This window comes from Podarcis pityusensis (assembly GCF_964106645.2).
Source record: "Podarcis pityusensis genome assembly, chromosome: 11".
Taxonomy (NCBI): Eukaryota; Metazoa; Chordata; class Lepidosauria; order Squamata; family Lacertidae; genus Podarcis; species Podarcis pityusensis.
In genome coordinates, this window is record NC_138036.1 from 611067 (window position 1) to 627174 (window position 16108).

General features: G+C 51.5%; 1 protein-coding gene across 4 annotated transcripts in view; it reads right to left on the reverse strand.

Moving 5' to 3' along the window:
- RUSC2 (RUN and SH3 domain containing 2) overlaps positions 1–16108 on the reverse strand; it is a 60592-nt gene that overhangs the window by 3053 nt on the left and 41431 nt on the right. For all 4 annotated transcript variants that reach the window (XM_080973380.1, XM_080973382.1, XM_080973379.1 and 1 more), the window contains 7 exons: positions 14390–14533; positions 12593–12669; positions 6676–6850; positions 5539–5644; positions 4860–4906; positions 2309–3293; positions 257–433 (listed from right to left, as the gene is read on the reverse strand). In XM_080973380.1, coding sequence (XP_080829506.1) covers positions 257–433; positions 2309–3293; positions 4860–4906; positions 5539–5644; positions 6676–6850; positions 12593–12669; positions 14390–14533 — 1711 coding nt within the window. The remainder of the gene's footprint in view (positions 1–256; positions 434–2308; positions 3294–4859; positions 4907–5538; positions 5645–6675; positions 6851–12592; positions 12670–14389; positions 14534–16108) is intronic.

Genomic DNA, 16108 nt, shown 5'->3' on the forward strand with positions numbered 1-16108 from the left:
CCCAAGAGATCCAGGCCTCTGCTCCCTGCCCAAGCCGCGGGCTCAGTTCTCACCCCTGCAGGGCTTTCCATGAGACCCCCTTGGACTGGTTGCCAGGACCACAAGCCTGAGGGGTCCCAGAGGGGGGAGGTCCCGGGCCTCTGAGAAACTCCCCCCAAAAGCCTTCTAGCTTGAGCATCCTTGAGACAGACCCTGGCCCCCCAGCCCTGTGGCTGCCCCCACCCCGACCCCCTGTTGGCCCCGCAGTATCCCTCACCATGGTGTCTCGGGGGAGCCTCCCCTGTCCGGCAGTGGCTGCTTGGGATGTGCGGGAGGAGGGTCCGGTGCCAGCCGCTCAGGCTCCGAGGAAGCTTCTCTCCACACCGTGGCCCCCACTGTCTGTGCCATCAGCTGCAGCACGGAGCGGTCCAGGCTCAGCCAGCCAGAGGGCAGCCTGGAAGGGGAGAAGGAAGTCAAGACCAGTAGGCGGATCAGAGAACGACAGAAATAACGCGAGAGGCAGCTGTTGGGGGAATATCGGGGTTCAGCGCGCCATACCCTATGGGTTCAGCCTGGAAAGCAGGGCTGGATTAAGCATTCAGCAAAAGAAGCTTGTGCTTGGGTCATCAAAGGAAGGGGGCACCACAGAAATTTCCCATTGCCAGATTTTCAACATTAATGGTCACAATTGCTGTACATTAAAAATCCCAACAGAAGAACTCTGCAACGAGGCAGACTAGGTGCCTCATCTCTACTAAGTACAGAAGCGGATGTGTGACATAAGGTTAGTTTTGAGGATCTGAGCGCAGGCTTAGCAATTAGAAAAAGTAGGAGGAAATGCTTCCTAGCCGCCATAAGTGCCACCCAACTATCTCTTCCAGCAGGAGTGCAGAGAAGAGGCTCCTAGCACACCGCCTGAGCTCACCGGAAGTGGGACTTCCAGCTATACAGTTAGAAAAGTTCTCTGGAGCTTTGCTTCAATTCCAGGGGCGAGACTTTTATATGCACAGAGATGGAAGGACTCGTCACTACCAGTAATGGGAGAATGGCTGAGATGGAAAAACCGGCATGCTTAAGCAGAGAAAAGTCATTCTTAACATTTATGGGAGACTGGAAACTTCTCATAGATGTTTTGAAATAATGGCATTTGCATTTGAGGATGGAAGATAATATTTGCTTATAGAAAGTAGCTTTGTAGGGATGTGAATACAGTGGATGCTCGGATTGCGAACGTGCTCTGCGCAGGATGCACCTTCGCAACCCGCAGCATTCGCAACCCGTGTTTGCGCGTCTGTGCATGCACAGGTTGCGCTTCTGTGCTTCTGCAAAGCGCAATGTAGCGCTTCTGTGCATGCGTGACTGCCGAAACCCGGAAGTAACCTGTTCTGGTACTTTCAGGTTTCGGCAGTCCGCAACCCAAAAAAAACGCAACCTGAAGCGGACACAACATGAGGTATGACTGTATTGCTTATATACAGCAGTCAAATGAAGAATTGGAAGTTCTTTAACTTTTGAACTTTATTATTCTCCCACCTTTTAAATCTCTTGTCTATTTCTTCTTTATCTCCCTCTCTGCCTTTCTATATTTCCTGCATTTCTTTTTCTCTACGAGTTTTATTGAATCCAAATCAATATTTTGATTTGGACCAAAAACCCCAGAGATATGACATTAAGTTTTGTATTTCCCTGTATAAATCCTAATAACATCTATTCATAAACAACAAGTAAGAGAAAAGTTTTCAAATACAAATGCACAGAAATGAACATTATTTTCCATCTCACTGTAGGTTTTGTTTCATTTCGAAAAATAAAATTTCATTTGAGGGTTTGTTCTTGTTTGTATTTTGAATTAGATATATGGGGGGGGGGCAACAAAATCTTTTATGTGCTTAGGGCCTTTGAAGGTCTTAATCCAGTGCTGCTTGATGAAGACACAGAAACATCTATAGTTTAAGCATTCCCACCTTTGCCTGCTTAACCTTCTTTTCAGTTTCCATTCTGAAATGTCCTGGGTCTGCCCCCCCCCCCGGCCTTTGCACCAGCAGCCCTGAACTGGGATGGCTCAGGAGAGCAGCTGCAGGGAGGGAGGCTGCCCTTGGGGGGCCATTGCCATCCCAAGGGAGCACTGTACTATCAACTCAAAGACCTCCAGGCCAGTGGCACCTTCTTTGCAAAAAGCCTGAGGTCAAAGTGCCACGGAGACCCCCTCCTCCTCCTCCTCCTCCTATTCCCAGCCTTTGGGGTCTCTGCCCATCCCATGCCGCTCTAGGGTGCACCTAAACCGCCAGACCCTCCTGCACCCCCAGGTTGCTGCCCCCACCCCACCTACCTGTTGGCCTGCTTGGGCTCCTTGGGCGCCTTTCGGGAACCAAAGAGGTGCCCCCACTTGGGGGTGCCGTTGTCCTCCTGGGGACCCCCCTGGTTTGGGGCTGGCACCGCGTCCTTCTCCCCGGTGTGCTTCAGTTCAGTCAGCACCGAGTCTGGGGGGCTGCCCATCCAGAACGGCCGGAGGGTCTTCTCCTTCGCTGCCTCCCGGGCAGGGGGGGTCTCTGCCTTCCACCGAGGCTCAGTCCCTGTCGCTGCCACGTCCGCTGGGGGTCTGTCTTGGAGGGGCACCTCCGCGATGGGGCAGGCCTCCGCCCCTTCCACCACCCCCTCCCGCGGAGGAGGCCCCTTCTTGGGCTCGGCCGGCCGGGGCGTCCCCCCTGCCACCCCCTTCTTCCTGCGCTCGTAGCGGGCCAAGCGAGCCCCTTCCGCCGACCCTTCGATGTAGACCTGGGAGCTCTGCATCAGCTGGTACCACCAGCTGGCCTGCTTGTCTTTCTTGGGCTCGGGGGGCCCCTTCCACCGCGCCGACTCTGCTTCCCTCTCGGGGGGTGCCACCGATGGGGCCCCCTCGCCTTTGACCCTTTCTTCTGCTGCCTTCACCGGGGGTCCCCCATGGCTCTCTCGGCCACGGTCCTGCTCCGCCGACGCCCAGCCGCCGATGCTCCTCTCCAGGCTGCTGCTGGTGGTGGTGCTGCTGGTGCCGCCGCCGGGCCCCATGGCTGCTGCTGCCGCTGCCCCCCGGCTCCTCATCAGCTGGAGGGTGGAGTGGGCCGAGAGGACCAGGCCCTGCTGGACGCGGAGCATCTCCTTCTGCTGCTGCTGCTCCTTGCCCATCTGCAGCAGGTGGTGCTCAAAGAGGAGGTCCAGGCTGAAGGGGAGCAGCGAGAGGGGCTGGAGGAGGAGGAGGAGCTCCTCAAAGAGGCCCTGGCACACGCCGTGCGACAGCGAGAGGAAGCCCACCGGCTGGTAGTGCACCTGGACAATGTCTGCAGGGAGAAGGAGAACCGCGGGTTGTCATTCAGTCCACAGGTGGTGGAGTCGTAAAACATAAATAAAGAGCTTCTGGGAACTTATATACAGTGGTGCCCCGCAAGACGAATGCCTCGCAAGACGAAAAACTCGCTAGACGAAAGGGTTTTGCGTTTTTTGAGTCGTTCCGCAAGACGAATTTCCCTATGGGCTTGCTTCGCAAGACAAAACGTCTTGCGAGTTCTTGCGAGTTTGTTTCCTTTTTCTTAAAGCCGCTAAGCCGTTAATAGCCGCTAAGCCGCTAATAGCTGCTAAGCCTCTAATAGCCACGCTTCACAAGACGAAAAAACCGCAAGATGAAGAGACTCGCGGAACGGATTAATTTCGTCTTGCGAGGCACCACTGTACCATGAATTTAAAAAGGTGCTCAAATTAACGTTTACCAAAAAAACCGAAGCCTTTCTCCTACCCTGTTTCCCTGAAAATAAGACATCCCCAAATATAAGACCTACTTCCAGTTTTGCCTCTCACTGTAATACCCTGTTTCCCTGAAAATAAGACAGTGTCTTATATTACTTTTTGCTCCCAAAGATCAGCTAGGTCTTATTTTACAGCGAGAGGCAAAACTGGAAGTAAGTCTTATTTTGGGGAAACAGGGCATAAAGCATCCCCCCGAAAATAAGACCTCCCCGATAATAAGCCCCCCCCCCCGAACATAAGGCCTCCCCGGAATATAAGGCCCCCAAAGCTACCGTGAGGCGTCTGATTCCTCTGGACCGTAGTGGTGGGTGCCGTCGCGCAGCTCACTGATTGGCCGCAGCGCAGCCAGAGCTGTTCAGGCAGTGCGAGGTCTCTTTAAATCAGAGAGCCCACGCCGATACCAGGACAAGCTGCCGCCTGCCGCTCGCTCTGCCCTGACGGAGTCTGGCTGACTCACTATTAGACAATAAATGTGTACCGTATTCTTCTTCGTGGAAAAATAAGACATCCCCTGAAAATAAGACCTAGCGCATCTTTGGGAGCAAAAATTAATATAAGACACTGTCTTATTTTCGGGGAAACGGGGTAGGTATCATGGCATCAGATATTCCAGGAGAGAAAAGGAGGCCCCCCCCCCACAGCACAGGCGGGTGGGTGGGTGGTGAAGCAGAGCCCTGCTTGGCTCTGAGGGGGGCAGTCCGGCAGCCTCGGTGGCTTCCCTGCCCCGGTCACTGGCAACCCCTGCCACACCGCTGCCTCCACAAACTGGCCTGATCCTCTTTTAAAGGCATCCACGTTGGTGGCCATCCCTGCCTCCTGGGGGAGCTGCGGAGAACGGGTGCCTGGCTCCCTCCCCAGTTCCGCTCACCCCCAAAATGCTCAAAGCACCCTTCACAATGCTAGTACGAGACTGATTCTCCGTGGCTCATCTGGCCCCATTACTCGGACCTGACCGGGACGCTCTCCTTCTTCCCCCAGCAAGGTGCTCGACTCAAGGTGGGCAGCTCTGCAGAATCTTCCTTCCGGCCATCGGCCAAGATCCCAACCACTGCATTGAATGCAGGCCACCTGTGCACTCCCACCTCCCAGCCACCTCTTCTTACCTTCGTGGTTGTAGAGGTGGTTAAACCAGAACTCCAGGGACCGGATGCTGTTGGAGGAGAAAGCAGAGAGAGAGAGAGAGAGAGGCTGAGAGTCAGTCAGTCTCATGTCCAGGACCCACAAGTGTGGGCCTGGCAGGAAGGACACCCCGGCTGCCAAACTCAGAAGCAAGGCAGGCTGATGGGTGGAGTTTCTGGTGTTGCAGGAGCCCCCAAGGAAAGCCCCGCTGCCATGTGGGGACCAGCAGTGTGGGAAAAGGCCCCCATGGGAGTTTTGGCTGGCCAGAAAGTTATGCAAGAATCAGACTTGAGTTCCGGTTTGTGAGGTGGCAGAAAAGGCTCTCTCATGGAGGTTCCCCCAAGTCTCCAGGCCTGGCTTTAAAGCACAAATGTCTCCTATGAGGCAGCAGCCAAGGGGTGGAGGGGTGGGCTCCATGGAACCCCTCACCTTCCTCCCTTGGAATCACATATTTGTGGAGTCGCAAGGGACCCCCAAAGGTCATCTGGCCCAACCCCTGCAATGCAGAAACCACAGGTAAACCACAGACTTTGGGAGTGTTTAGTTTTATTGTGGGGGGTAGCGCCCTGGAGATTTGCTCGTTTCCCTCACATTCTCCCCCCCGCCCGCCCCCCGTGGGCCCACCCCAAAGGGCTGGCGTGAGAAGGAGGAAGCAGCGCTTACTTGAGGAGGCCGAGGATGAAGGCGTTGAAGCGCATGGAGTGGCTGGTGAGCTCTGGGTATTGGCTGACTTTGCTGCAGAGGCCGTGCAGGACCTTGGTGGAGGGGCCTGGGGAGGAACGGGAGAATCACAGAAGTGCAGCGTTGGAGGGGACCCCAGGGTCATCTAGTCCAACCCCCTGCAAGGCAGGTATCGCAACACAACATCCCAAAGAGGCAGTTTTAATCTGTTTTCAGCTTATTGCTATTTCAACTTTTTGAAAGTCTTCAATAGTTTCTGCTAATTTTTCTCATCAGTTTATTGTTTAAACTTTTTCTGTAAATCACTTTGAGGTTGGTGTTTTCTTTTGCATAAATCTTGAAATAAATAGTCATCGATGAAGCGATCATGAGGCTGAAAGCGGCCCAAAGGGATTCCGGCTTCAGGATTCAAACATTGGAAAGTCTCTCTCTTGCCCCAAGTTGCTGGTTTTGACCGGTAACGCCAGTCAGGGCCCAGCTGGGATCTTTTAAAGAAGCCTTTGCCACCGCCTCCTCCTCTTGTGATCTTGGAGGTTTCTTCCAACATATACCCACCCGGCTTGATCACATTCAAGCCAAAGCTGTTTCCAACATGCCTTTAAAGTATCATGTCGTTATTTAAACCACGTAAAACCAAGGTTGGAACAGATGAATCCCACTTGATGTGTGTACTGGAAAGCTTTGATCAGTGGAACTGGCACAACTGCAGGTGCCCCATGATCCCTGTGAGAAGCCAGCTGCTTAGTGTGCCCACTGCCTGCCCTCTGGAACTCCCTGCCTCTTGATGTCAGGAAAGCCCCTGTACTGTAGTCCATCTGGCATCTGCTTTAAAGCATTCTTGTTTAGACAAACCTGCTCAAATGCTTACATTTTGAAATAATTTCCAATCTGTTTTAGTCTTTTAAATTTTGTATGTTGAATATTTTTCTTCGTTTTCTTGTTTTATCTTTTTTGTAAACTGCTTTGAAGTTTGTTTTTGTTTGTTTTTAAAAAAGTGGTCTATACATTTTATTAAAAAAATATATATTTCAATGTGTGGGGTGGTGACCAGAAATTTTCTGCCCCAGGTACCACCTGGCCTTGCTTCCCCACTGCCCCTGGGACCCCTGATCAGCATACCCAGCTGCGTGGAGGCCTCCACCACGCTCCAGGGGATGTTCCTCCTCTGGCCGATGATGACGTCCAGGACGTAGGCCTTGAGCCCGTCGCTCAGCACGTCCCGGATGGCCGGGCACAGGTACTTCAGGATGAGGTGCCCCACATTGGGGCTGACGGAGCTGTTCCCCAGTTTGGCCTGCCAAAGGAGGGGAGAGAATCAGAGGACGGCAGAGGAAGAAGATTCTTTTGACCATATGGGGTGGTCTGGTAGGAAGGTTAAAGCTTACTGGGAAACGTGTCTCAGCTAAAGAAGACTGGCAAATGAAATTAATGGAATATGCTGAAATGGCAAAATTGACTTTGAAATTAAGAGGAAGAGATGACAATGAATTTAAAGAAGATTAGAAGGACTTTATTGCATATCTACAGAAGCAGTGTACACAGGTTACCGTATTTTTTGCTCTATAAGACTCACTTTTTCCCTCTTGAAATGTAAGGGGAAATGTGTGTGCGTCTTACGGAGCGAATGCAGGCTGCGCAGCTATCCCAGAAGCCAGAACAGCAAGAGGGATTGCTGCTTTTGCTGCGCAGCGATCCCTCTTGCTCTTCTGGCTTCTGAGATTCAGAATATTTTTTTTCTTGTTTTCCTCCTCCAAAAACTAGGTGCGTCTTGTGGTCTGGTGCGTCTTATAGAGCGAAAAATACGGTAATACATTAGCAGGATTTTAAAAATACTTGTAAAGACATTATGGCTGGACAATAACTAATTTTAATGATTTTATAATTAAATGATTTTTATAATTTTAAATGGACCTGTGGTATGATGATAAACAATAGAACCATGGAAAGGAATAGGGGGAAGTTAACTCTATTTTTTTCTATGTTTGAATATGTATTGTTGTTTTTTACTTTTTGTTGTTTTTGGAAAATTAATAAAATAATTTTTTTAAATTTTTTATCGGGAAATGATATACAATGAATTGAAAAGGATGTTCAAAATAACTTTTATTAAAAAAACACACACCCAGAAGCTTTTCTTTGGGGAATCATAGGGACAGAACTACCTAAATTGTATAGAAATTTATTTGTGTGTGTTACCACAGCAGCAAGAATGCTACTTGCCCCAAAGTGGAAAGAAGCAGAAGTCCCAGTAAAGGAAGAATGGATACAAAACTTATGGAATATGCAGAAATGGTGAAACTTACCAGAAGAATAAGAAATCAAGATAACGAGTTTTTATAAAAGAATGGAAATGGTTTACGTCTTGAATATTTACAGATAAATTGTGAACAGATAAAAGCATTAGCAGGATTATTGAAATAACCTGCAGTTTCATAAGAGTATATATTTAAAGCAGATAATTAAATGAGCAAACTACCGTATTTTTCGCACCATAGGACGCACCGGACAATAGGACGCACTTGGTTTTAGAGGGGGAGAACAAGAAAAAAAAATTCTCCCCCTCTCTGCCCAGCGCCCCTTCAGCGAAGTGGCAGGAGGCGCTGCGCAGAGAGGGGGAGAACTTTCCCCCTCTTGTTTTCCCACTCTAAAACAAGGTACAGTTTAAGGTGCCTTCAGGTGGCTACCTTGGAAGCCTGGAGAGCGAGAGGGGTCGGTGTGCACTGACCCCTCTCGCTCTCCAGGCTTCAGGTTCCTTTCGACCTGCTCTTTGGGGCTGGCGGGGGGAAGCCCACCACCAGCCCCAAAGAGCAGGTCAGGGAGCAGCGGAAAGGCGCAGCGGAGAGGCTCCTGCCATAGCCGTGGGTCACCTCTCCAGCCGGGAGAGGGTCGCGGGGGGCTGCTTTAGCCCCGCGTGCGCTCTCCCGGCTGGAGAGGTGAGGGGCGGCTATGGCAAGAGCCTCAATAGCCGTGGGTCACCTCTCCAGCCGGGAGAGGGTCGCGGGGGGCTGCTTTAGCCCCGCGCGCGCTCTCCCGGCTGGAGAGGTGAGGGGCGGCTATGGCAAGAGCCTCAATAGCCGCGCGTCACCTCTCCAGCCGGGAGAGGGTCGCGGGGGGCTGCTTTAGCCCCGCGCGCGCTCTCCCGGCTGGAGAGGTGACGCGGGGCTGTAGAGGCTCCTGCCATAGCCGCCCCTCACCTCTCCAGCCGGGAGAGGGTCGCGGGGCTATGGCGTCTTCGCTCCATAGGACGCACACACATTTTCCCTTCATTTTTGAAGGGAAAAAAGTGCGTCCTATGGAGCGAAAAATACGGTAAATGAATGTGGCTATGCAGAAGATAATAAAATAAATAAATTTAAGGAACAGCAGGAAGCAGGATTTGAATCCAGGGTGTTCTCTTAACCCCCTTTTAAAGTCCCATAGTGGGAAGAAGCCCAGATAAGACAAAGGGGTCTATTTGACTTGACTCAGGGACCAGGGAACCGTAAATGCTTTCCTTTGTACCTTGATGGAGCAAGACTGAAAGACTATATTTGAGTGACTTGGGCATGCCTGGATCTCAGGTTCTACCTGAGACCACACCTTTTCTGTGACATCTCTGTGATGTCTTGATGATGCTTCTGGAAATGTATTATGGGAAACTTTTAAAAACTGACATAACCCACTGTTTGGGGCTACTCTCCGCTTCTTCTATGTTGTAGTTTGGAATTTTGTTGCAACAATAAAGATCAGGCCTTCCGACCGCTAGTTTGCTTCAATTTCTTGGCTGTAGTCTTGTTTGACCTTCCAACCTAAGCCTGCGGAACTTACTGCTGCAGGTTGAACTAGAGGATAATTAGGGGTCTCTCCCAATTCTGTGATTCTGTGATTCTATGATCTCTGGTTTAAAGGTGAGCAAGAGTCAGAGAGACAAAGTGTTCCTGCACTAGGCAGGTCAATAAATCTGACCAGGCTCAGATTCATCCTGTTTGATGCTCTCTAATGATGCTCCAGCCAAGAGAGAACAAAGGGACTGTCTCTTTATGAGATAGTTTCCAGGTATGTGTTACTTTTCTAAGCTAAGTCTGCCTTCTGGGATCCAATTGTGAACAGAATGATATGTGAGTAAACTCTTTTTATACTTTTATAGAAGACTGTGTCGTGTCTTATCTTTTATGAGGGAATAAGGGGGAAATACCAGAACAGTTATTATAGAGGCTTTAGCGAGCCTGAACAAATGCATCCGCTGCGAGTTTAAAAAGAGGGATGTTACTCTGCTAAATTGTGAACTTGTTTACCTAAGTTGGAAAGGCTATAATCAAACAATATACCCTCTCCTGCATCCCTGAACATTCCCACAGATGCACCCCAGAGCACTTTCCCCCAGGCCGATGACTCACAACACCCCTGCAGAGGAGGCCCCATCCTTTCCCTTTGGCAAGCAGAAACTTTGAGAAGTGACTTGGCCAAGGCCACGCAATGAGTCAAGGGGGATCTGGAGCAACGCCCCCCGCCCAGCCTGTTTGGTCAGTGTGCTCGATTCCTTGCGTCTCCTTGCAAGCTCTCCCCCCAACCCCCGGTCAGGGTTTCCGCCCCCACCAGATAAAACGGGATTAGAGCAGTAAGATTAAGGAGAAACCAGACTTGAACTCGGCCCAAACCAAACTGCAGAAGCCTCAAGCTCCGCAGCGTTAAGGGACGCTCAAGGCTGTGACCTGTCTTGGCTGCAAATCCTCAGGATTACTATAAATAAGCGAGACATAAACCCTGGCAGGGAGGGGCGGGGGGAGCTGGAGCCGGGAGGGAGTTTGAGGAACAGGGCAGAGTCACGCGGCTGCTGATGTCTCAGCCTTTCCAGGAACAGGCGAGGCTCCCTTGCCAAACATGCCCGTCTCTGGGAAACAAAACCCTCTCGCTGCAAGACACATTTCCAACTGGCAGAGCGTGCTGGTCATGAAATAACAGAATTGCAGAAGTGGAAGAGCCCCCAGGGTCATCTAGGCCAACCCCCTGCATCGCAGGAATCTCTGGGCCAAGGCGGAGCTCGAACCCTTGACCCCGAGATTAAGTCTCATGCTCTACTGACTGATCTATCTGGTCCTCAAGCCCAACCCCCTGCAGTGCAGGAATCGCAGCTGAAGCATCTCTGACAGATGGCCAGCCAAGCTCTGTTTTAAAAACCTCCAGTGGAGGAAAGTCCACCACGTTGGTTCTGGTGCTACCATACGGAGTAGGAGAAAAGAAGCTGGCTCCATCTTCCCTCTGACAGCCCCTGAGATCTCCTCTCAGGACTCAGCAAAGACACAACTGTTTGAATGTGCTATAAACATGCAACACCAGATGGCGCCAGAGAGCAGAGAATTTTTATACATGTTTTTCCATAGGGTTTTCCCCCCTTTTGTTATAACGATCTAATTTCTGATTTGCTTATAGCATTTCCCCCCCTGTGTGTTGTTCCACCTTCAGTCTCCTCTTCCCCAGGCTAAACATATCCAACTCCCCGAGGGAACTACAGTACAGTGGTACCTCTGGTTGCAAACGAAATCCCCGTTCCGGATTCCCGTTCGCAACCTGAAAGGAACGCACCCCGTGTCTGCACATGCATGGGTCGCGATTTGCCGCTTCTGCACATGCGCATGACGTCATTTTGCGCGTCTGTGCATGAGCGAGTGGCGAAACCCAGAAGTAACCCTTTCCGGTACTTCCGGGTTGCCATGGGACGCAACCTGAAAACGCGCAACCTGAAGCAAACGTAACAAGAGGTATGACTGTATTCTTTTTCAAGATTCTGCAGAGTCCCCTTGCACCCACAGCCTGGGATTCAATAGGCTTGAGTTCCTAGTCTCCTGCCAGGTTTTCCTATGAAGATTTGCCCAGGATTGCTGCAAGAAAGGCTTCTCCTCAAGGAGAGGGAGGGGTCCAGATCCTGACTCACAAAGGGCTCCTCTTTGGGAGCTGACCTGGGACCTGGCAAACCATGCGACCCCCCTGGCCTCATCTCCCCGCTTGCCCACCGCTCTCCTGATCATTAACGAAGCTGAGCGTTGGAAGACTCGGGAGGGAGAAAGGGAAGCACTTTGCCAGCAGGAACAACTGCTTCATGCAACACAGAGTGAAGCTATGGAACTCCCTCCCACTGGAGGCAGTGATGGCTTTAAAAGAGGGTTAAGAGAACACCCTGGATTTGAATCCTGCTTGCTGGTTCTATGGGATGTGAAACACAAGAGCAGTCAAGTACAACATTCCTAGAGTGAACATGTTTACACATGGGGAGGAATGTCTGTCCAGCCAGCAGGTAAACTTCCTGTTTCCTTCTGGGCTGAGACAGACTTCCTCTGCATGTGACTAGAAGTGGGCGTGGCCTCACCTGTGCAGGTAACGACAAAAGCACAGGGCAGGGCAGCCATCTCTCTCTCTTTGACTACATGCATCAAAGAAGCAACATCTGCTTAGCCAAAGATGCTCTCTTGGCTTCCAGAGGGACTGTCTCCTTATGAGATAGTTTCCAGGTGCATGTTACTTTTCTAAGCTAAGTCTGCCTTCTGGGATCCGATTGTGAACAGAATGATGTGTGAGTAAACCTTTTTATACTTTTATAGAAGACTGTGTCGTGTCTTATCTTTTATGAGGGAATAAGGGGAAAATACCAGAACAGTTACTACAGAGGCTTTAATGAGCCTGAGCAAACACATTCGCTGTGAGTTTAAAAGGGGGAATGTTACTCTGCTAAATTGTGGAACTTGTTAACAAAAGTTGGAAAAGGATATAACCAAACAATATATCGTCTCCTGCATCCCTGAACATTCCCACAGGTTCCCCACGGACAACTGTGAGAAGAGGATGCTGGACTAGGTGGGCCGTTGGCCTGATCCAGGACAGGCTCTTCCTACTTGCGCTAAAGGGACAGGGGCTGGGGGGGGCACCAGCGATGGTGGTGGCAATGTCTTGAAAGGCAGGGAAGGGCTCTGGGGCCCCTGGAGGATCCTGGCTGCTCCTGGTGACCTAGACCCAAGGAAGGGGAGGGGAGGCAGGGAAGAAAAGGAGGAACTTTGGGGCTCACCTTCACCCCAGGATCCCTGCTGGTCCCAAAATGCGCCACAATCAAATCCACAGCCATGTTGATCGCCTTGACGAGACCTGGGGGGCGGGAAAAGAGGGCAGGTGGGTGAGGACCCTCACCATGCATCCCTCGCCTGCCCCACACTGCAGAGAAGGTCCCAGGAAGTCCACCCCCAGAAGTTTCCTTCTTGGATAAAACTCCAAGAATTGCAGAGCTCCATCTGGTGTGTCCCTCGCCCCCCTGAAATGCAGGAAACCTGAAGATCTGAGGGTATAATCCTGCTGCTTCTATTATCTTTGAGAACTCTGGGAGAATCCTGCTTCCAGGAGCCAGCAGGAATTCCTGCCCAGTTGCAATGGAAGAGGCGGCCCGCCTATCCCCAACACTTGAGTAGGGGAGAGAGAGAATCCAGATTGGGGGCGAGGCTCAGCCCCCAAACATGTTCAAGCGCTTCAGTGCCCAAGCGAGGCTGCTGCCATCTGGAACATGCAAAGATGGGCCACTCGGATAAATTTCCCAAGGACTTGTTCTGTGCTGGGAGGGGAGGAAGCGACTGGCTTTGGCCCACGCGCTGGAGCGCTAACTCTTCCCACACAGGCCATCTCCCACAACTGCCGGTAGCTGAAGCGGGAGGCAGGGGGAGAGATTATAATTTTACTCATTTATTTGTTTCTCATCTCTTTCTCCCAGGAGCTCAAGGAGGTGCTCCCCCTTGTGACAGGAATTTTGAGTTCTTAGATATATGTTAAATGTTCCTAAGTGTACCAACCAAGCACGTACATAGATCAGCACAGGAAGACCGACCTGGAACCATTTTGATTCCCAAACTGACCAAATGTTTTCTCTGCAAGGACAAAGTAGAAAACCTCCCCATTGTCTCTTTCCTTCACAAATCCTGTCTTAAGGGCACATTTAAGATATGAATAGGGTGTGAGCCTGTGACCTGGCTCAGGAACTAAGTATTTATCATTGCAAAAGACTGGCCAGGCTCCCCAGGCAATCTAATCAAGTGACCATTAAACAGGTAACCTGGCAGACAGGAGGTAAACAAAGCACTCAGATTTCTGCTGTAGACCGCCCTTTCTGTGATGTAGTTATGATGTTTGTGGGGGTCTTGGGTTACACCCCTTCTGTGATGTAGGTATGATGTATTTGGGGGGTGGTCTTGAGCTTCAGGGCAGGGAATTTAAAATGTCTATATAAGGCCTTGCGTGCCATTGTTCTGGGTTCCTCCTCCTCCTGCGTGTGGTGAGCGAGGACCCTGTTGCAACAGATCAATAAAGATCAGGCTTACTAGCTGCTTTGCTTCTCAATATTCTCTGGTTGGCCTGTTATTTTCTCCTACCAATGGGGAACCTCTATATGGGCTCTTGGATACCCCATAAGGGGAAAGAGCAGATTTTTGTTTACAACATCTTCCTCAACAACAACCCTGCGAGGCAGGTTGGGCTGAGAGAGGCAGCGACTGGCCCAAGGTCGCCCAGTGAGCTTCATGTGCTGAGAGGAAATTCGAACCCTGGTCTCTCCCAGGTCCTTGTCATTGGGACACGGCAAAATGTAGGAGGAGCCCCCCAGCCCCTGATACGGCGCCCAGCAGGTAGCCCCCTCCTCCCCACACTCTCCTTCCTTCATCTGGGCTCCTCATGCACTTTGGGGACACTTTTGGGGTGTTGTCTGTCAATCGCCACTCAAACTGAGCCCCCAAGCCCTTTGCTCAGCTGTGTCTGGCTGAAGGGCAGGGGGGGCAGAACCCCCACTTCCCTGCCTGGCACCCCACAGATGCTGCCGGGGCCTCACCCTTCTTCTGCAGCAGATCGATGGAGATGGACTCTGTGTTGCCGTCTGGAGAGAGGCAGAATTCGGCCGGGGGTTTTTCCGCCAAGGAGAAGTAGTCCGGGAAGAAGTCGGAGTAGTTGAGTTGCGGCTGCTTCAGGGAATGTCCTGCAGGGACAGAGGAGGGGAAGGAGACGGGCAAGGTCAGATCCGGCTCCTCTGTGACACGTGGAGTGGCTGGGACAACCTAGCCAGATGGGAGGCTATTGTTGTCATTATGACAGTGGTACCTCTGGATGCAAACGGAATCCGTTCTGGAGCCCTGTTTGCATCCTGAAGTGAACGCAACCCGCGTCTGTGCGTCCGCAAGTTGCAATTTGCCGCTTCCGCGCATGCGCCTGATGTCATTTTGAGCGCCTGCGGATGCGCGAGTGGCGAAACCCGGAAGTAACGCGCTCTGTTACTTCCGGGTCGCCATGGAGTGCAACCCAAAAATGATTGACCTGAAGCTACTTGAACCCGAGATATGACTGTATTATTATTATTATTATTATTATTAATAATAATAATAATGTAAGAGCAAAAGAAGAGCCCTGTTTCTGGATCATGCCAAAGGGGACCCATTTAATCCAGCTTCCTGTCCCCACAGTGGCCACCCAGATGCCCCCATGGGAAACCCACAAGCAGGATTCGAACTCAAGAGCAACTCTCCCCTCCTAGGGTTTCTAGCAACCAGGATCCAGAAGTAAAGCTGCCTCTGACTATCGGCAGAGTATGGTCTTCATGGCTAGTAGCCACTGGGAGAGATCGATCCTCCATGAATTTGTCTAATTCTCTTTTAAATCCACCCAAGTGGGTGGCCATCCCTGTGGCAGGGAGTTCCCTAGTTCAACACTGCGCTGCGTGAAGAAGGCCTTTCTTTAATCTGTCCTGAAGGAACGAGTGTTGGCTCTGGGGCTGGAGGGGCCTGTTGTCAGCCAGCCTTCACCTCCAGCCTCAGTTTCCCCACAGAAAAGGGGAGAGCAGCTCCCTGGGGAGGGGGGGGACAGAGGGAGACTTCCTGCCCTGCCAGGAGGACCTACTGAGACTGGGAGGGGTCTCTCCTGAGCAACATCCAGGGACATTTCCCTGCAGCAACATCCTAGGAAGGGCTTGGGTGATACCAGGGGCTGGGCGGGTTTTGCCTCGCCCTGCACAGCTCCTGCCTCTGCCCTGGGGGACCAAACTGGCATTTCGCTGGCTCTGTCCTTATCGGGGGGATGGCTAAAGACCAAGCCATGAATGCCTTAAATCCGAATCAGTTGCTGTTCCAAGGCTGCCACCCTGTCTCTCCATCTAGTCCAGGTACGTCCAACTCTATAGAGACCGCGATCTACCCCTAGTACAGTAAAACTGGGAGTGATCTGCCCATTGTCATTGCACATAGTAGCTGAGCTTTTTTTGGGTGGAGAGACCAAAGTTCTTGAGCTTTCTTCATGCAGGGAGACCAAAGTTGCATTAAATCGCTCACCCGACAGCCTGCAGCTCTCACTCCGTCACACACTTTCCCCACAGATGCAGGAAAATAAGGCAATCACAAAAGCGCTGGCGGCCGCAAGGGGAAAGAGCAACGGGGGCGCGGCGTGCCATGATCAATCAGGGTCACGCCATCAGCCGCGATCGACCAGGAACGCCCCGTGATCGACAGGTAGATGGCGTTCGACTGGTTGGACATGCCTGACCTAGTCCCTGCAAAGGTCACAG